The 22,651-nt window shown below is 33.1% G+C and overlaps 1 protein-coding gene across 3 annotated transcripts in view; it reads left to right on the top strand.

Moving 5' to 3' along the window:
* The window catches only part of GRIA2 (glutamate ionotropic receptor AMPA type subunit 2), a 149,376-nt gene that overhangs the window by 116,816 nt on the left and 9,909 nt on the right, over nt 1-22,651 (top strand). For all 3 annotated transcript variants that reach the window (XM_072773767.1, XM_072773768.1, XM_072773766.1), the window contains one exon: nt 1,609-1,807. In XM_072773767.1, the coding sequence (XP_072629868.1) occupies nt 1,609-1,807 (199 nt within the window). The remainder of the gene's footprint in view (nt 1-1,608; nt 1,808-22,651) is intronic.

Below are 22,651 nucleotides of genomic sequence, written 5' to 3' on the forward strand. Positions count from 1 at the left end.
AGAATTATTATAAAAATGATTCTGAAATACACTGCCAATTACCATGCAGTGTATAATGTCAAAGCAATTACCAAGAAGTCGGTTTTGTTTTATGGGATTTCAGCTGCCCTCTTAAATATGGGATACATGTCCTATAATTATACCTTCCATTGTTATGGAATAAATAGTGAACATTTTGAGAGTGGCTGTGTCTACACAAGAGGTTTCTTAAATTTAAAATGTATTTAATATCCTTTTTGGGATATAAGAGAGTAGTTCATTTTTTCCATCCAGTCATATTTATTTAATTCTTTGCATCTCTCAGAGACTATGAATAAGACTCTTAATTATATTCTTTTTCATTGCTTGCTGTCTCTCTTTCACTTTTAGCAATAGATGTACTTATCAAAAAAATCTTTACTTTTAAATTAGCTTCCCACTTTTTCTTAGCCTCTAGAAGAGTTTGTTCTACAAATATTACCCAATCATTTGATACAGTATCTATTTCATCAAAAAGTGTTATTTCTTACTGTAAAATGTCAAGAGGTCTGTTTTAGGCCATAAATTACCAAACATTTGTAATTTAAATTTTTAGAAATGTTACCTCTTCACTGTAGCAAGTTTAATTGTTAGGCATAAAAGTTATTAACCCAAAATGTTATTAGATTGTTAATATTACTTAAATTCCTTAATATGTAGAATCCCACCAAATCTTTCAAAATAATAGACTATGTATCTATTTCCATATCTACAGATCTACCTAAGTTTCAAAGTACATTATTTGGAATCTATTAAGCTTTTAAAAAGTATTTTACATATGAATTTATGGTCAAAGAAATATTGCTATTTTATTATGTTGCAAATTAGGAATTTGTATCTTGGCAGACTTTTAAATGTCTAATTTTGTTTTCCTTGAGTTTTCTTTTTTTCTTAAGCAGGAGGCACAGAGGAACAGGGTGGTAGCAGTCCATGCCATGAAGCCTCAGATTTTTGTTCATTAACAAATATGTTTTGTGTCACCCCTTTGTTTATTGTGTCATTTTTTTCCCATTTTTCTATCCTGCACTGTATCTAAAACCTATGTTTTTGCACACACAAAAACTCAATGAAATTTGGGACATTTTTGAGGGTTTTGGAACTTTATTGGCTAAATTAAAGGGAGGGTTTCTTCTGTTTAGAGCTACATCTATGGTGCATGTTCTTTTATTTTTAATACTTGATTTTGTTTGTCAGCATTATTGTGAGTTTTATGAGTGATCTTAAATCCTCTTGTTCATATTTACTTATGTCAAGAATGAATAGTAGGATGGGCATTGGCAGGATTATTTGCACATTTCTTGAAATTGCTTCATTATGAAATTTCATACTATAGACGATTTGGGTATTATAACTATGAAGGAATCTGAGGAATCCAAAGTTTTGGCCTCTAGGTAGCTTATTAAATTTAGCTAATCTGTACTCCTTACCCAAAATGCTTAATAATTTCTAGTTCTATTAACTAGCAGATATATTGAAAAGTATAAAGTTAAATATGCCCATATAAGTCAATATTTGCATAATACTGCTAACTTGGTTTTTTTATTAGGTCATTCATTTCACTTTACAAATCCATTTCATACTTGTTATTAGATCCCTCTCTGGGCGCATTGTTGGAGGTGTGTGGTGGTTCTTTACCCTGATCATAATCTCCTCCTACACGGCTAACTTAGCTGCCTTCCTGACTGTAGAGAGGATGGTGTCTCCCATCGAAAGTGCTGAGGATCTTTCTAAGCAAACAGAAATTGCTTATGGAACATTAGACTCTGGATCCACTAAAGAGTTTTTCAGGGTAAGAGATTCTGCTTTGTTAACTTTTGATTTTGATCTTAAAATGTAACCATTTTAAATTTTGTCCTCCCTCACTCCCTCCTGTACTGTACACAAAGGTACCATGTAGTGACCCCCATCTGTCTCTAACTCTATTTCTGTTCTTGACCTTGTCTCTATACCCCTCCTTTCTCCATCCCTATCCTCAGCTCCATCTCTATTTTCTCTTGCCTAACTCCTTAGGAGGAAAACACAACATTACAATAGAATTATAGCTTCATAAAGATTGTTTCAAAAATAATTAAATTTAACTATACTTTGCTTCAATTTTGTTTCAAAAGTGTGTTTTCTTTAAATTTTAAATAAGCATGACTGTCATATATTTTACATAGTTTACAGTTGAAGACTCACTTTAAAATCCGTTATGTTAATTCTGTGTCAGGAGACAGATTAAATAAATGTGTGAAAATTCTGAATTTTTTAAAAACTCTCCAAGGAAAGGCTAACAAAGTTCTTCAACTTCCTAACTTTTAAAATGGCGGAATTATAATGTGTCTATTTTTTTTTAATTTTTTAAAATTTATTTATGATAGTCACACACAGAGAGAGAGAGAGGCAGAGACACAGGCAGAGGGAGAAGCAGGCTCCATGCACCGGGAGCCCGATGTGGGATTCGATCCCTGGTCTCCAGGATCGCGCCCTGGGCCAAAGGCAGGCGCTAAACCGCTGCGCCACCCAGGGATCCCCTATAATGTGTCTATTAAGCATATTTTACTTTTCAAAAAAAAATTGTGGCCTTACAGTATTTATTTATAGGACAAGCCCAAAAACCTGATGTCCGTATAATTTTCTTTCACTATACTATTTTCTCTATATAAGAACTCATTCTATTAAAATTTTTAAATACAGCTGATAAACTTAGATCTCAAGCCAATATATATATAAAACATACAGTGATCCCTGATAATACAACAAAATCTTTGAATGCATCTGAATTTGCTTGAGTGAGATCTAGGATCTAGTGAGAATTAGGATTAGGACTTCAACTTCGAGTTGAAGTAGTAGAGTATACTTTGAGGACTGTTTCATCCATGTTGCCTCTGGTGGCAATTTCCAGATACTTCAGCTGAGCTGAAATATGGTAGGAGAACAAGTGTGAGGGAGCAGACCATAGCTGATAACATAATAATCTGAGTATGTATAGGGAGGGCAGGACCTTGATCCTTTCTTTAAGCACAGCAATTTAAGCACAGAAGTGTGATCAATCAATAGGCAGCTACTTTGATTTTAATGCAGTTTTCTGTATGAATGTTATAATACAGATTTGCTACTAATGAAAACTTGTTTTAATTTATGAACATATATGTAATATGCATATAAATACTCTTAAAGGAGCAAATGTTCTAACTTGATCATACAATGGACCTATTAAATTAGAATAGTGCATGATTCTCTATTAGAAGTGTATTTTGAAACAGTTTTTATCATTTGTATACTAGTAGGACTTGGATTTATTGTATTTGTATATTTTATTCATATTCTTCCTTTGCAGTAAATGAAATAGGTGAATGAAGAAAGGCACCTGCTATATATCACGGTTTACTTATTAGTGCTACTTAATGTTAGTTAAAATAATCTTATTTGTTTCTAGACACTGTCCTACAGATTAGTGTATATATGTTGAGAGTTACTGTCATTAGCTTGTTTGCACAACAGCAGTACTAAGTACTCTTATCAACTGTACATTGACATTTCCAGAGCTTTGCAGTATACCATAACTCAGTCAGTCATAGAAACATATATGTAATAATCAAGATGCTAAGATTTCATGGTCGGTACACTCACGTTCCCTAGTAGACACGAGGAGAAGGCTAGGTGACTCTGGGAAAAGAATGCTGTAATTCTTGTGTTTCAGTGCACTAATTCCATGGAGACCATGTTCCAATATGCAGTATATTTGTGACTATGTATATACACTTGCCAACACAATTTGTGGTGTGCCATTTGACAATGTAAGATTGTGGAGCTTACCCTTCCTAAAGTAATAGGGAAGTGATATTGAGTAATTAGGCAAACTGATAACTTCTATTAGCATAGCTTCCCAAAGCAGTTACTTATGCTTGCTTGCTTTCTTTCTTTCTTTCTTTCTTTCTTTCTTTCTTTATTTATTTATTTATTTTTAAAGATTTTATTTATTTATTCATGAGAGACACGGGGGGGGGGGTGGGCAGAGAAATAGGAAGAGGGAGAAGCAGGCTCTCTGCAGGGAGCATATTGTGGGACTTGATCCTGGAGCTCGGGGATCACACCCTGAGCTGAAGGCAGATGCTCAACCCCTCAGCCACCCAGGCATCCTTCTCTTTGCTTATTTTTTGTTAAAGTATAATTAACATACAGTGTTATATATAGTAGCTTCAGGTGTACAATAAAATGATTCAGCAATTCTCTACATTACTCAGTGCTCATAACGACAAGTGCTTTCTCAGTCCTCTTTATCTACTTTACCCATTGCCCCCAACCCCACAATCACCAGTTTGTTCTCTGTATTTAAGAGTCTGGGTTTTTTTTCTTTGTTTGCTTGTTTGTTTTGTTTCTTAAATTCCACATATAATTGAAATGGTATGATATCTGTCTTTGTCTGACTTATTCTACTTAGCATTATTCCCATGCAGTCCTTATGGCTGAGTAATATTCCGTGTTAGATATCCCATCTTCTTTATCCTGTTATCTTTTTGAATCTGACAATACTTCTCCCTGATAATCATGTCAGTGGTTTTTGTTTGCATATGCATTATTAAGCCAAAGCTCAGATAATTTTGTGGACTTGACCAAATTCAGCAGCTAATAAGTGTGCTGAGGTCTTATACTCTCTAGGGTTCTTTTAATGTCCCTTTTTTTTTTTTTAAACTTGCAGAGAGACGTGTTTGGATTTATTTTGCTGCTGTGCCCAGGCTCAGTTTTGGTTACATCTATGTTTGCTTGTGTGGTATTAGATAATTATAATGGTAGAAAGTCAGGCAGGGCTTCACAATTCCTCTTGACATCCCTTCCAAAGGAACTGTTGATGAATCAACTTTGGTTAGTTCTAAATGCATATAGCATTGCAGCCAGCTTATGTGTGTAGAAGAAGAGCATGGATTTCAAAGTACTGATGGGCCACACTGTTTATTCTATTAATATTGATTGCCAGTACTAACATCATCACATCATGTAACAGCACACATCACCAAAGTGGAAAGGAGCTTGTCATGTTAATTCTCCCATTGACATTTATGACAATAAATGTAATTATTTACATTTATTGTAATTTGAGAAATTACAGATACAAAAGGTTTGTTTCTGGAAGTTGGATTAAATAAAAGGGTACTGCTAAATCATGAGTAATTTTGAATAATTTTGCTAACCATGTTAATGTTTGAGAATTGGGTGCCATGATGCTAATAGTGAGGAGAATCTTATTTTAGTTTTTGACTCCCCAAAATATTTTCTAGGATGCTGTGGCTTTCCAGTTGTATTCATCACGCCTCATACCTTTTCACAGAAAGTTGATAGCAATAGTATAGGAAGATCGAATAAAGAGATGCTCTTTCCAAAAAAAGAATTTCTCTTTAGAGTGTTATGTAAAATGTATTGAGTAAGGTGAAACGGACTCATAGACATTATAAAAGCAAAATATAATTGATTTTCATTAGAATTCTTTCCCTTAAATCCGAGGGTATATGATAATTTGTCTGTTAGCTGTAGTCTGGTTGAATTTTTAAGCTTCTGGTGGAAAGTGTTACACAGAAAATTCTCCCTGTTTCTATTCCTAAAATTAATATGCACCACACATCTTGGGCCATCCTTTCTCTCAACTGTCCTTTAGTACTAGGCATGCCTGGGGCTCCTGTAGGGTGGATTCAGGACAGAGTGAAAGCTGGCAGATTGATTATCATGGTGCCTGGTCTGTCAGGAAAGGGGATCTAGATGGAGTGGGCTGAAGTTTGACTGAAGACTTGTATGCTTTGTTCCCTGGCCATCTGTTGTGCTTACTTTGAGATCTAAGAGAACCAATTACATGTGGAAGAGAAATATTTACCATTTTTACCATTTGCTAGTATTTAAAGTTCTAACAGTTATCTTATGTTTCCGAATATGGCTTAATCTGGCTTTGTTGAAAACGCTTTCCTTATTACAATGTTTACAACTAGGGATCTTATTTATTTATATTAGTAAAAATTTTCTACTGTTCCAAAGGTTGTCAAGCCAGTTTTTTGTTTTTATCACAGCAAGAGCCTTAGATTTAGTCATTGGAGAAATTGATTTGAGAAGCCAGGTCATGGTCTAAATTTTAAAGATATAGGACTAGCTAAGGAATGAAAAATAGTTTGTTGTCTTTTGTCTGAATATAACAAATGTTTCCTAAAGGTGTATCTTTGTTGGGATGAAAGCATATTATTTAAAATTATAAGATGAATATTTTATCCCCTTTATAGGGACCTATCTGTTTTGTCCTAAGATGATATGAGTTACCCAGTTTAAGTCTAAGGAATTTTCAGATTTCAGGTAAATAACTTAATGAACTGTGTTATTATAATATCACTTTAGTAAAGTCCATAAGTGTGCATCCGGTTCAGAATTCCAATTTCAGCTCTAAATTTTCTAATTTAAAATTAGTGATAACCAGTAAAACAAATATGAATGAAATACTTTTTTCTGCGAGAGAGTGACAGTAAATGGAGACAATCTTGTAACCACCAGGAGGTATAGGGGAAAAGACCCTGCATCTTCATTTTCCAGGGTTTTCTGCTTTATGAAACTCATGTACATTCTTTTACAGAGTGAATGATAAAGTCTGACTCATTTTGGAGCACTGATCATCTCTAATTATAGTGCCACTGTAGCATACCTATAATTAAGAAAGAATTAGGCTTTCAATTATAAACCACTATTTTTAGAGTTTCACATTTTGATAATTTCTTCTCTCAATAAAAGAGGACAGGTCTTGAATTAGATGAGTCTGAAAATGATTTTATAGGAACTATATGCATTAGGTTCCTATTGAAACATAGCTTTGGGGGCTAGGAAATGGCTTTATAAATAGACCTGTCATTCACTAGTCAATCCATGAAACACAATTATTACTTGCAGATAAGAAGTACTTCTTCATGCCTATCCTAAATTCCCCAGACTGCAATCTGTTTATTTGCTCTGGTTTTCTCTGGAAGGATGAGGGCCAGGGTATACCATCTGAATAAGTGATCTACTTTAATTATGCTGACTTTGGAAGAAAAAGATTCTAGAATATTGTCAAAATAAAAGCATTCTTCTCATATAGAGAAATTAACTATTCCATTCTCAGATGGTAAAGTTAGTCTGATAATCCATTAAACTATACTGTTGTTAACCAATATCACAGCAGGACGCCTGGGTGGCTCAGCAGTTGAGGGTCTGCCTTCCACCTGGGGCTTGATCCTGGAGTTCCAGGATCAAGTCCCACATCGTATTCCCTGCATGGAGCCTGCTTCTCCCTCTGCCTGTGTCTCTGCTTCTCTCTATGTCTCTCATGAATAAATAAAATCTTAAAAAAAACCAAAACAGTATCATAGAGTTTTGTAGAGCTTACAAATAGTATAAATGATAGTGTTAATGCAGATGTTTCTTATCTGAGTGAAAACTAGTTTGAAATTTTCCTTTCATATATATATAAATATTCGCATATTAAAATGTTACTATTTATTACCGTATGACATGATCATATGTTTATGATTTACTATAAATAATCACAATTACTAGAGAATTACAGTAATTTAAATTATATTTTTATTTTATTACATTTATTTATTTATTTATTTATTTATTTATTTATTTATTTAGAGAGGGAAGAGAAAGCTGGGAAGAGGGGCAGAGGGACAGGAAGAAAGAGAATCTTCAGCGGGCTCCACACCCAGTGCAAGCCTGATGTGGGGGCTTGATCTTATAATTCTGAGATCATAACCTGAGCCAAAATCAAGAGTCAGTTGCTTAACTAACTGAGCCACCCAGGGACCCCTAAATTATCTTTTAAAAGGCTACAAACTTAAAAAAAAATAAAAAGAAAAAAGAAAAGGCTACAAACTTTTTTCAATTCTTCTGTGGCCTAAATACATCTACTTATATTTACATATAAAACCTTTCATTTGGGATCCCTGGGTGGCTCAGCGGTTTAGCATCTGCCTTCGGCCCAGGGCATGATCCTGGAGTCCCGGGATCGAATCCCACATAGGGCTCCCTGCATGGAGCCTGCTTCTCTCTCTCTCTCTCTCTGTCTCTGTCTCTCATGAATAACTAAATAAAATCTTAAAAAAAAACTTTGATTAAAAAATGTTTACAAATAAAATGTTTAAGCTATTATAACAACTTTCCTATGGAAATACATTAAATACTATTTCATTAAAGTTACATTTTGCTTCACTTATTGCCTATATTTAGTGATAAAATAGCATAATTTCTTTATTGATATTTTTATAGAACAGATTTTGCTGATTTGTGGTAGCTTTTTATACTTATTTCATTACATGTAAGTAATGACTTCTTATCACAGTTTCCAATGTATCCTCTATTTCTGTGTAGGTTGAAATATGTATATATATTTATATGTGTGTGTATATATGTATATACATATATATACTTCTAGCTTTCTAGGTATAAATATATATGCTTCTAGCTTTCTATATATTAATGTATTTACATATGCATATCTTTCAATATTTTAGAAATGAAATGGGTATAGCCATATGTATATATGTAGCTACTAATATCAAACTAGACCTTTATAGACCTTTCACTCATGTTTAAATATTTAAATGTTTTCTTAAATACTAAGTGCTAAATAAAAGCTGAATGTGAATAAATTAGCAATAAGCACTATATGAATTTGTTGTAGGTCACTTATGGCATGGTTGGTCATATTACTAGAGATTTTTCTTCCTAAATTTCTTGGGGGAACCTGATTACTACTTAACCATCTGCATAGCTGATTGCTCTGCATGTTTAAAGTTTCTCTAGATGATCCAGAACAACTTGAAATCATTTCTTCTCTGGTTGTCAGACTGTTATTGTTATTTTTTTTCCTGATATTTACATTGTTCTCACCATTACACAAAACCTCTGAGAACAGCGTTGCATTCACAAAGACTTTAAGAATACCCTTAGTCTAAGCTGCTGAGAAAGCTTGTGTTCTTTCATTTCAACTAAATTTAACTGGTTTAACAGTGTAAGAAAGGTCAAAATGTTAGGAGACTTTGTTAATGTTTCCTTTAAAAATTAGTGTCCGATTTAAAGATCTTTAAGTATAGTCAGTAGTTCCCAAATTTGTAGGAATATAAATAAATTTATGAGACCATATTGAACCATGTTTTCTATGATCAAAGTGCTATGGAAGGAAAAAAAAGAATATGTCTATTTCCTGAATTATGATTATTGTGCAAAGCTGTAGCTTCTTCCAGAGTAATTATATTATTTTGCCATCTCCTCTTTCCATGGCAATACTCAGCAAATTTAGTGTGCACTCCATGTGATCACTTCATGTGGAGACCACCCTTGTCATACAGAGGGGATCTTAAGAGTTCATATTATTCACTAGAAGAATAATTTTACTCTAATCAAATTACAGAGGCTTTCTTTACTGTCCATATTAAAAGAAAATGCTCCTTTTTCACTACCATCCAATCATGAGGACAGTTATTCTGGCAGAAAAGGTTCAAACAGTGGAGAAATTTCAAAATTAATCTCTCATCTCAACACATACCCAAATTCCTTAAACAGGAATGCTTCAGAGAAGATCAATATCAGTATAAACCTATAGAGGTAACTTGAACATGATGATGTCATGTTCAACTCACTTTATTTTTGTGGTTAAGTAAAAGAATCATTGTTTAATAAAAGAACTTGTGTGGTATTCATACTAGTTTCCATAGTAATTAATTAATCATATTTATTTAGTATACTTTAATAATTATACTTATTTATACTTATTTAATTTAATTATACTTATAGTTTTGTAGAGAAGAGAAGTGGAATTGTGCAATCATTTAAATATATTGGAATCAAAATCTGAACTAAATATAAATATTGTTAATAAAATTTTGAGAGCCGTTTAATTAGACATTTGATATTTGAAGGAAAACTTGATACTTAAATAATGTACAATGCATGTTTCCAGCATATAATATTGCTCCAGATCAAATTGAGTGATTACCAAAAACAAGTTGCTAATTAGGTGGCTGCTTATTTTCACAGGGAAATGAGTTTAGAAATAAAATGACAATTGGAAAAAACAAATGTTGTCACACTCCTACAAAAAATGTTATTTAAGATTTAATTTAAAGAAATAGAGAAAGGGTCAAGAGAGTGATGTCACCAAGATGGTGAAATTGGAAGCCCCAGACCCTCCTTTTCCCCACCCTAGACACTGCCTCAACACAACACTGACCAGTTTTCTTTGTAAGAAATACAAAAAAAGTTAAGGGGCTTCTGTGAACCGAGTATCAAACCAACCATGTCAAACTCTGTAAGAAAATTCATGACATTCACCATAATTGGGAGGAAGTGCCTGTTCTTGGCTTTTCCCGGGGGGAGGGAAAGGGAAGACTGGACTGTATGTCCATATTCTGACTTTTTAGAGGAACTGGTTTCTGTGTTGCATGATTCGAAACACTGACAAAAAGAGGACCCAGTTGAGAACTGCTGAGAACAAAGGCAAAGGTTTGGGCTAGCACATATTCACCCTAGATCATCTCCTCCAGGTCAGTGTGGAAAATGGCAAAGAGCTTTCAACTTCCAGCTTCCCTGTGGGGAGAAAAAAAGTTGGATGTGAGGGTAATGCTTTGGCTTTTTGCGGGGAGAGTGACTGCCCAAGGGACTGGTTTCTGCCTTTCTGTCTCAGAGCACTGATGGGTCCTGGGATATTCTAGACATCTTGGGGCTGCTGAAAACAAAAGAGAACTGAACATCTTGCTGCTGCTTCAGAGGATTTGTGGTACAGCAAACCGAAGCGAATACAGTTTGGTAACCATGCCCTTGGAAGAAGGAAGAGAAGAGTGGAACATGCATCCAATGTTCTAGACTTTTGGTAAAGTACCCAAGGGACTGGTATTTGTCTTGCCTGAGTTGGAGTGCTAATGGGAACAGCACTCTATAAGCCTAGGGCCTCAATGACAATAAAGATCTGAGTGGTTATGCCAGCTCCAGAGAACCAGCAGTACTGCATACAGATACCAAAAAGAGCAAGAGATTCTAAGCTTCTGAAAAAGGATACTGACAAATTGCTCTAATTGAAAATTTACACACACAAGTCCAAAGACTGCACATCCACAGAAAAGGTTTGAGAAGCCTTCAGAATATTACCCAGAATAATTGGTGAAGAAGTTTCTCTATACAAATTAATCCATAAAGACTGGAGAGGTGGCTATTCTTAAAAATGCATGATCCCAAAACAAAGTTAAAAGGCACATGAAAAACACAAATAAATATGGCTCAATCAAAGGAAAAAAATAATCACCAGAAAGTGACACTAAAAGAAAATAGAAGTATGTGAATTATCTGACAATACCAAATAACTGTCACATAGATGCTCAAAGAGCTCAGGAAAAATGATGCATGAACAAACTGAGAATTTCAACAAAAAGAAGATATCTTTAAAAATATATTTTGGAAATGAAGAATACAGTGTCTGAATTGAAAAATTCATTATATGGATTCAATATCATACTTGACCAAACAGAAGGAAAAACCAGGAAATGTAAGACAAGGCATTTGAAATTATGCAAATAGAAGCAACAAGAAAAAAAATAAGGAAAATTAGTGAAGAAAGCCTAACGGGCTTTTGAAAGGACTAATATACACATTATGGGAGGCACAAAAAGAGGAGAGAGAGAGAGAGGCAGAAAGCTTATTTAAGGCAATAATGGTCCCAAACTTCCCAAATCTGGGGGAGGAAATAAGTTCATGAAACACAAGGAATTCTGAGAAGGAGGACCCAAAAAAGTGTACACTGAGAAACATAATAAATTGTCAAATGTCAAATACAAAGAATTCTGAAAACAGAAAGAGAAATGTGACTTGTCACATACATGAGTATCCATAAAACTACTAGTAGGTTTATCAACAGAAACTTTGTAGGTCAAAGGGAGTGAAATGATATATTCAAAAAGCTGGGAAAAGAAAGAAAACTGCCAACCAAGAACACTATATCTGACAAAACTGTCCTTCAAAAATGAAAGAGAAATAAAGACTTTCTCAGGTAAATAAAAGTTGAGAGAGATCATCAACACTAAACAGCCTTACAAAAATATTAAAGGGAATCCTTTAAGTTGAAAGGATGCTAGACATCAACACAAAGGCATATGAAAGTACAGCATTCATTGATAAAAGTACATAATATAGACTAACAAAGAATAACATAGTACTATAATAGTGTTGTCTAAGTCTTTTAATTCTGGCATAGAGATTAAAATATAAAAGTATAAAAATAACTATATGGAATATGTTAACTGATACATAATATAAAAAGATTAATTTGACATCGATAATATAAATTAGGAGTGGAGGAGTAGAAAGAGTATTTATATGCAATTGAAGTGAAATTCTTAGAAGCCTAAAATCATTTTTATGGTTATAAAATGTTTTATATAACTTCCAAGGTAACTATAAAGAAACAACCTATAGAAGTTACACAAAGAAGTAAGAAAGTAATCAGTGTGTCATTGCAAAAAATAATAATAATAATAATTTAAATACAAAGAAAGATGGCAAGAGAGGAAAAGATGAATAAAAATGTTACAAAGTGGACAGAAAACAATTCACAAAATAGTAGGGTAACCTATCAGTAACTTTAAATGTAAATGGATGAAACTCTCCGATCAGAAGATATAGGGTAGGATACCAAAAGGAGCAAGAAATTATAAGCTCACTGGAGAATTCTACCAAACATTTAAAGAAGAATTAATTATAATATTTTTCAAATTCTTCCAAAAAAATAGAAGGAGAGGGAACGGTTCTGAACTCCTTTTATGAGGCCAGCATTACCCTGATACCAAGTCAGAAAAAGATACTGAAAGGAAAGAAAACTAGAGGACAATATCCCTAAAAATATAGATTCAAAAATTCTCAGCAAAATACCAGTAAGCCAAACTCAACAGCACATTAAAAGGATTATAGATGACCATGACTAAAGGGAGTTATCCCTGAGATGCAAGGATTTTCAGTCTATGAAAATTAATCGATGTGATAACACCACAATTACAGAAAGAATAAAAATCTCATGATCATCACAATAGATGCAGAAAAAGCATTGGACAAAATTGAACACCCTTCCATGATAAAAATAATCAACTAAGAAGAGAAATAAATTACCTCAACAGGGATGTCTATGTGGCTCCTTGGTTGAGCCTCTGCCTTCGGCTCACAGTGTGATCCCAGGGTCCCGGGATCGAGTCCCCTGCTGGGATCCCTGCATGGAGACTGTTTCTCCCTCTGCTTATGTCTCTGCCTCTGTGTGTGTGTGTGTGTCTCTCATGAATAAATAAATAAAATATTCTTTAAAAAAATTACCTCAACATAATAAAGTCCACATTTGAAACCCATAGCTGACATCATACCCAGTGATGAAACTGAAATCTTTCTTCTAAATCAGGAATAAGACAAGGATGCCCCTTTATTACCACTTTTATTTGGCATAGTATAAGAAATCCTAGCTAGACCAGTTAGGTAAGAAAAAGAAGTAATCCAAATTGGAAAAGAAATGATCTCTTTTCAGAGATCACGTATTCTAATATGTAGAAAACTCAAAGGATTCCACCAACCCCACCTCTCCCAAAAACTGTTACAACTAATAAACTCAGCAAAGTTGCAAGATGAAACCTTCAAAAACCAGTTGCATTTCTACATATAACAATGAACCATCTGAAAAGGGAATTAAGAAAACAATCTCCTTTACAACAGCATCAAAAAGAATAGAATACTTAAAAATGAACTAATCCAAGAAGGCAAAAAAAAAAAAAATTATTCACTGAAAACTCCAAAGATTGCTGTAAGAAATTAAACAAGACACAAATAAGTGGGAAGAAGTCTTTGTTCATGGATTGAAAGATTTAATATTGTTGAATGTGTATGCTACCCCGTGATTCAAAGATTAATTACAATCCCTATCAAAATCCCAAAGTCATTTTTTGCAGAAATAGAAAAAAAATCCTAAAATTCATATAGAATCATAAAGAGTAAGAAATAGTTAAACCAATCAAGAGAAACAGAAACAAGCCTTACACTCCTTGACTTTAAAACATACTAGAAATTTATGGTGTTGGCCTAAAGATGGGTTTATCAACCAACAGGACAGAATAGAGAACCCAGAAGTAAACCTATGCATATATGGCTAAGTGATTTTTGACAAGGATCCAAGACTGCATAATACGGAAAGGACAATCTCCTCAGGAAATGGTGTTGGGGTATCTGGATACGCACATACAAAGAAATGAAATTGGTCTCAGACCATATGCAAAAATCAACCTCAAAACTGATTAAACATTGAAATGTAAGATCTGAAACTATATAGCTTTTTATAAGAAAACATAGGAGATAAGCTTCACGACTTTGGTCTTTGCAAAGATTTGTCGGATGGCACCAAAAGCACAGGCAACAAAATGAAATGTAGACCAGTAGACACATCAAATTAAAAAGCTTTTGTACTGCAAAAGAATCAACAGCATGAAAAGGCTTCTATGGAACTGAAGAAAATATTGCAAATCATGTATCTGATAAAGTGTTCAAATCCAAAGTATATAAGGGACTTGTACCACCTGGTAGCAAAAATCCTACTAACCTCATTAAAAATTTAGCAAAGAGCATAAATATTTCTCCGAAAAAGACTTACAAATGGTCAATGGTATATGAAAAGATACTCAACACCATTAACCATCAGGGGAAAAAAAAAATCAAAACCATAATGAGGTATTGCCTCACGCCAGTTAGGAGGGCCACTAGAAAAAAAAAATAAAAATAAAAATTGTTGAAGACATTTGGAAGTTGAAACCCTTGTGTATTGTTGGTGGGAATGCAAAATGATGCAGCCCTGATGGGAACCAATAAGCAGTTTTGTTAAAAAGTTAAAAATAGAACTACCACATGATCTAACAATTTCACTTTGGGGTTACTTATTCAAATGAATTGAAATCAGTATCCCAAAGAGATATTTTCACTACCATGTGCATTACAACATCATTCACAATGGCCAAGAAGCAGAAACAAACTAAGTGTCCATTGATGGATATTTGGATAAAGAAAGTGTGGTATATTACTCAGTGGAATGTTATTGTCTTTAAAAAAATAAGGAATCCCGTCATATGCTGCAAAATGGATGAACCATGATGTTATGCTAAGTGAAATAAGCCAGTTATAGAAGGACAAGTACTGTATGACTATATTTGTGTATCGAAACAGTCAAACTCATTGAAGCAGAAAGTAAAAATGCTATCATGGCTGGAAGGAGGGGGAAATAGAAAGTTGCTGTTCAGTAGATATAGTTTCAGTCATGCAAGATGAAAAAGTTCTAAAAACCTTCTGGACAATAATAAGCATGTAGTTAATACCATACTGTATACTTACATGTTTGTTAAGGGTAGATTTCATGTCATGTGCTATTTTTTTTACCACAATAAATTAAAAAAAAAAAAAACTGCCCCATATAACACATAGAAAAAGAAAAACGAACAAAAAATACGGAAAGGACCTATCTTATTATGAGGTGTTTTGTAATTTAAAAATTTAGATTTATCTCCTCAAATCTTATGGTTGATGTTGCTTCTTACAAAATAGTGACTAGAAAGCAAAAAAAAAATTAGCAGATTAGTATTAAAATAAAACAAAATTAGAGTCAGGCATGAATATTTATACATTTTTATTTATACTTTTTCAATATTAAGTATACCAATCATGAGGTATATATACACATAAATGCATAGAAATTTTAATGTGGTTAGTATAATATAGTATATATTTAATATGTATAATAAAGTATATCTTAAGGTGGCTAGTATATTCACATATATATGAAATTACTTATATATATATGTAGTCATTGTCCTGTATTTTTTGCTCCAACTAGCTTTCTTGCTAGTCCTTTATTCTTGACATGGCAAAAGAAGGGAGTCTTATGCTAAATGCTTTTATATGGAAAGCAATACCTTAATGATGAAATAACTTTGAACTTTTTGTCTGAAAATATTTGTATCACTATCTTCAAAATGTTTGTTGCAAGATACAATAAATTCCGTATTTGGTTAGTAGTGTGATAGTGGAAGGTAAGAAAGATAGAAAATACTATAGTCTTTGATCTACTAAAGGGATTAATAGTTATAAGCCAAGGGACCCAATGTGTATATGTTAATGGTATTTTCATGGGCACTCTGAATATTGCTACCCTTTCTCCTTTGCTACCATTTTCTTGTTTTACTTCCCCTGAGTGCCAAGGGTTTTTTTGTTTGTTTGTTTGTTTGCTTATTTAAAAACGAAATTCAGTCATTTTCTTTTTTTTAATGAAGTTTAAAATTTTAATTCCAGTGTAGTTAATGTACAGTGTTATATTAATTTCAGGTGTACAGCATAGTGATTCAACAATTTTTTAAGACGATTCAACAAATCTATACATTACTCCATGCTCATCATGAGAAGTGTATTTTTTCATCCCCATCTCCTTTTCCACCCATCCCTCCACCCACCACCCTTCTGGTAACCATTAATTTCTTCTCTATAGTTAAGAATATGTTTCTTGGATTCTCTCTCTCTCTCCTTTTCCTCTGGTCATTTTTGTTTCTTAAATTCCACAAATGAATGAAATCATATGATATATATCTTTCTCTGACTGATTTCATTCAATATTATAATCTCTAGCTCCATCTGTGACTAGGAAATGGCAAGATTTCATTCTTTTTATGGGTAAATAATACTCCATTATACACACACACACCCCACATCTTTATCTATTCATCTATTGATGGACATTTGGGCTGCTTCCATATCCTGCCTATTGTAAATAATGTTGTTATAAACATAGGGGTGCATGTATCCCTTTGAATTAGTGTTTTTGTATTTTGGAAGTAAATACCCAGTAGTGTGATTACTGGATCATACTGTAGTTGTATTTTTAACTTTTTGAGGAATCTCCATATACTTCTCCAGAGTGGCTGCACCAATTTGCACTCCCACCAACAGTGCAAGAGTGTTCTTCTTTCTCCACATTCTTGCCAACACCTGTTGTTTCTTGTTTTGTTGATTTTAGCCATTCAAGCAGGTGTGAGGTGATATCTTTGATTTGCATTTCCCTGGTTATAAGTGATGTTGAGCATTCTTCATGTGTCTGTTGGCCATCTGTGTCTTCTTTGGGGAAGTGTCTGTTCATGTCTTCTGCTCATTTTTTAATTATTGAGAGTATGAAAAGTAAAACAAAACAAAATACAAAAGCAGTAAGAGGGATGCCTCTGTGGCTCAGTGGCTGAGCATCTGCCTTTGGCTCAGGTTGTGATCCTGGGGTCCTGGGATCGAGTCCTACATCAAGCTCCCCAGGTGGTGCCTGCTTCTCCCTTTGCCTATGTCTCTGCCTCTGTCTCTGTCTTTCATGAATAAATAAATTAAAAATCTTTAAAATAACAACAACAAAAGCAAAAACAGTAAGTATAAATATTTCTGTAAAATTGGCCAAGTTATTCATAAAATAAAAGGATATAAAATATAACACTATATAACTCAAACATTGTAGATGGGGGGAGAGAAGTAAAGAATGGGTTCACACTTAAGCAACCATCCTTTTTTCAATTAAAATTTCTTAAATAAAATTAATAAAAGAAATTTAGTCCTTGTATTGGGACTTCCTTATTTTCTTTGTGTAACCTCTGGATACAGAAACACCAACGTGAAACCTGACAGTGGGACGTGTAGAAATACTTGCTTATTTGCTGAAGTAATGGTATGTTAAGTAATACAGTGCACATAGTATAGTAGTTTTTCTGAAAAGAACTATGCTCCCCAGAAAATTTGTTCATGCATAATGAAAAAGAATATCACAGTCTTTTAAATTATAATTAGCTAGTCAGCAGAAAACAATTTGCCCATAATTGAATACATCTTTTAATTGCTTAAAAAAAGGCTATACTTAAAATTCCCTCTTCCTGTAGATGCCATGTTGAGATTGGATAAAGAAGTGCAATTAAAGTGTTTTAGAAACAAGCTCTCACATTACAGATAAATTTCCTTTTACTACCTGGTGATCTCAGATAGCGTCAGCATTTTCATCTTTAAACATAGGGCTTAGGTCATAAATTACCTCTCAAATTCTGTTCATATTTGAAATATCATGACATTTATGAAGTTAATCATGCAAACTATTATTGACTGTGTCTTACCGATGTTAACTTACCACTTAGCATTAAATTTCATTTTGTTAGTTTTTATTGTTATACTTTTTAGAAAGTTCTTTGAACCTAAAACTTGCTTCCTAAGTGTTTTCATTCATTGGTCCTATTCTGACTTTTGTAATTGCTTTTTTTTTCATGTGACACATGAATCAAATATTTAAGATAACTACCATCTCTTCCATAAATTTTCTCATTATCTAGCCTAAGAATTCGGAATTCCCTCCGCCATTCTTTATTAAACTATATTTTCAAGCCCTTTATTCTGGTCTCTATATCTTTTGAATGTAGCTTTTTCAGTAGTATTCTAAAAGTGCATTATCCAGATGTAGGATGTGACTTGGTCTAATTCTAAAGGATCTTAGCCAGAATCTGAAAATTCAGATTTCAGGCCAGTTTCATCTTGAACACTTGTGTTCTTCAGATAACAGAGTGTTTACATGAAAGAAAAAGGGGAAAGAGTGTTTTTACTAGAGAAAGTACTCTCCAGGTACTATAGCCACACCATCTGCTACCCCATCCTTGTCTGTTTCACTCACATTTCCATTTTGACCCTCAAGGTATTTGAAATTACACCTGTTATCTAGACTCTATAATTCCATGTAAAACCTTCAAGTTTGTTAGTGTTTGTGGCAACTGCATTATATTAATAGATTTTCCTAGAAATGTTTACTGAAAACCTGGGTGATTTTAAGATCAATTGCAGTAAGCCTCATGTATTCCCTTTTTTGAATAGGCAGTTGATGACCAGATTTTGCATTCTTCCCTGTTGAATTTCACCTTGATTTTAGGCCTATTTGCCCAAGTCCATAAAGTTGAAATATTGAGTCTGTCATCTATCATAAAAACATCTGTAACTTTGAAACCTTTGTTATTTTTGTCTTTATCCAAATTAACTGAAACACTGAACTGAGTGGGACTATGTATGGGATCAGTGATACAAGTTTCCCTTCAGCTCAGTATTTGCATGTTAATAAATAATAACCAATACTCTTTGAGTGTGATTGATATTTTAATCATAGCCCTCCTAATTCTAAAAACTCTAACTTTCCCTGTAATCAACAAAAATAACATGAGATATTTTGTCAAATACGCTGATGAGGCCCAAGATATTCTTTGTTCAAATAAACCTAAACTAGGTCAATTGAGTAACCCATTAAAAAGGAAAAGATCTGATTATAGGGGATCACTTGCTCTTCCTCTTGCATTATCAATTCACACATATAGGTAGGTAATATATGAGACAACTAGTAGTATACTTCAGGAATCATACCACTTAGCCATCTTAAGGAAATGACAACATGGAAATACCAATCACATTTTAAAATTTAAAGATAGGCACTTGGGTGGCTTAATTGGTTGAGCATCTGACTTGATTGTGGTTCAGGTCATGATCTCAGGGTTGTGAGACATAGCTCTGCATTGAGCTCTGTGTTGAGTATGGAGCCTGCTTAAGATTCTATTCCTCACTCTCCTTCTGCCCCTACCCACCATCCCCACTTGGTCTAGCTCTCCAAAAAATAAATAAAAATTAAAAAACATCTAAAAAATATCGCTTTCTATGCAGAAAATTCTCAAAAGCATATGATTCTATTAATAATATATTAATTAAGCTGACTATTTTTCATATTTGAAAGTAATTTCAAAATGCCAAAGTGCACTCTGAGATATAACTTAGCTTTATTTTTTGGTTGATTAAAATGCTACAACAGATCAAATCTACTTAAAACTCAGCTTATTATCAATAAATTATACAATAATATTTAACTGAATTGCTCTAAATTTTACAATATTATCAAGTGACTTTTTCTTCTTAGTAGAACATTACTTACCTAAACACTATGCTTGAGTATTTTTATGGTTTAACGTATAAACATATGTATTGAAGATTTGGATATCCAGATCTTTTTCCTGGTTCTTCTAAGGAATAACTAACTCTGCTAACATAGACAAGTTATTTAATCTTCCTGAGTCTTGCTACTGAAATAAAGGGCTTGGAATATAGTAAATGGTTTTTAAGGTCCATTCTAGTGCTAATCTTTCAAAAACTTTAAGCTCTTAATATCCTTTTAGTTATATTTTTTCATAAATACCATTTTAATTTTCAAGAAGCTGAGAAATTGCTAGAAATCTAGCTTAATGTGAATCTTGTTAAAATGTTTGGAGAATTGGTTTTACTTAAAAATGAGAGATTAATTATGGAGTACCTGGCTTGCTCAGTTGAAAGAGCATGTGACTATTGGTCTCTAGAGTCATGAGTTTGAGCATCAACATGTTGGGTATAGATATTATAAATAAATAAATAAATAAATAAATAAATAAATAAATGACTAATTTTGTAGAAAAATTCTAAAAAAATCAATAAATCAAATCATACTTCTATAAAATATTTTAACTATAATCCTTTAAGAATAACTAATTTTTGCATTTTCATAAAAGAAAAACATGCTATGGAAAAAAAAAAGAAAAAATAAAGAAAAACATGCTATGAGATATCATATAAAATGCTGATAATTACCCCATACACCTGATTTTAAGGATTCAAAGGATATTTCCCACTGACTTGTTTCATGACTTCACAGAATTGACAATTTGAATATAAACTTTTCTTTTATTTTCAATCCTAAAAGTCATACTGTTAAAACATCAAATTTTAATGAATCTAAGTGAGCAAAAGAATGTCTACGAAAATATCTTATTAACTATGTTCAAATGATTCCTATTAACATTTTACATGAAGAAAATGGTGTAGTTTTTGATCATCTAAAAGAAAATCAATATATGAGCAAAAACGCATCTTTTTTTCTCTCTTTTTTTTTGGCTAAATGAGTCAGAAGAGGTACATTGATGGGATTAAACTCCCTGAAAATCTATATTGATACAACTCGACTTCTTGGTTTTCCCATTTATTTGCACTGTGGAGGTCCATTTCTGCAACTGTATTTTTTCCATTAGGGAAAATAATGAACTTCCTTTTAAACTTAAAAAAAAAAAATGCTTAAAAGTAAATAGTCTTTTATTTTTATCCACGTAAGGTGATAAACTTTTATTAGCAAAACTTATTTCAAAAGACTCAGAAGAGCTCTAGGAATCTTATTACACTTAATGATTACACCTGAAATACTGAACATATTTTAGGTTTCTCTGGTTTCTTTTATCCCCCCCCCTTTCATTTTCTGTGTTTCTGTTGTATTGGCAAGTAAAGTGAAGAAGTAGTATCAAAATATGAAATAGGGGCCAAGTTTCAAAGCACTTTTGAGTTTTATTATGTTGTTTTTATTTATGTTTTGCTCCATGTTCTCAGCTCATAACCTTAAGAATGAATTTGTATTTGGAATATAAATACAGTGTTTTCTTGATATACATGCTATGAGACTCCCAGGAATAAGTCCATATAAAATGAACTTATATTTTAGGTATTTTACTTTCTTACAAATAATCTAAATCAAATACTTTTTAAGTATGTTGAAGAAATAAATTATATTCTAATTCATAATTTTCATTAATGGGATTTCTACTGGGGGAATCTCCATTAAAACAAAACCACTTTCAGTGCTGAACACAGCCATGAAAGTAGATTTGGCTCTGATATTTCCCAATATAATTCCATTCTTCAAGTTTTTCCTCTTCCAGTGTTGGAGGAAGAGCTGTGCCATTTTCTGTAATGCTAAAATCTCTGCCTGGCCTTTGACAACATCTCTTTCTAATTATCAAAGACGTTGCTCTAAAATGTATACCCTAATTAGTTTTTAGCCTTTCCATCTCCCTAGTCTTCCATCCATGTTCAGATGGGCTGTAATTTTGAAAAGTCTGTCTTGTGGCAGTGCTCTCCTTTATCTTCAATTTCTCTTCTTCCTCCCGTTGAGCTAATAAATCCATAAATTTGTTTCCCAGAGCCTTTTTTTCCCCCAGGACTAGCCATTTTCTCCTTCCTTCTTTCAAATCTGGTCTCCTTAAGAACTCTGAAAATTGCTTTCCTCAAAGGATCACTAATGCCTTCTGACCAAATTGAAATGTTTTGTGTGTATTTTCATGCTTTGTAAAAAGCATGTATTTGTACCAATTCTTTTGATACCCATTCCTCCCTTAATTTGTGAAACTCCAGTACTTTCTCACATTTTCTCTTATTTCTCTAACCATTCTCCTTTGTCCTTAATAAGGCTGCATGCTTTTTTCCTCCTACGACTTGTTTTGTAATAATTTCACAAAAACTATTTTATAACCTTTACCTTTAAACACCATTCACATTTAATATATATAGTTAGGGCAACTATTGAAGGATAAAGCTTTAAAAGTCAATTTTACTTTAGCTTCAATCGAAGAAATGGTGGGATGGAAAGACTTCAAATGATGCATGATACAGAGAGACAAGGAGCACTCAATTTAAAATTCAAAGATTCCCTTGATTCAATTTTACTACATGTTGTTTATGTTGGAAATTACAT

Source organism: Canis lupus, chromosome 13, assembly GCF_048164855.1.
Source record: "Canis lupus baileyi chromosome 13, mCanLup2.hap1, whole genome shotgun sequence".
NCBI classification, from domain to species: domain Eukaryota; kingdom Metazoa; phylum Chordata; class Mammalia; order Carnivora; family Canidae; genus Canis; species Canis lupus.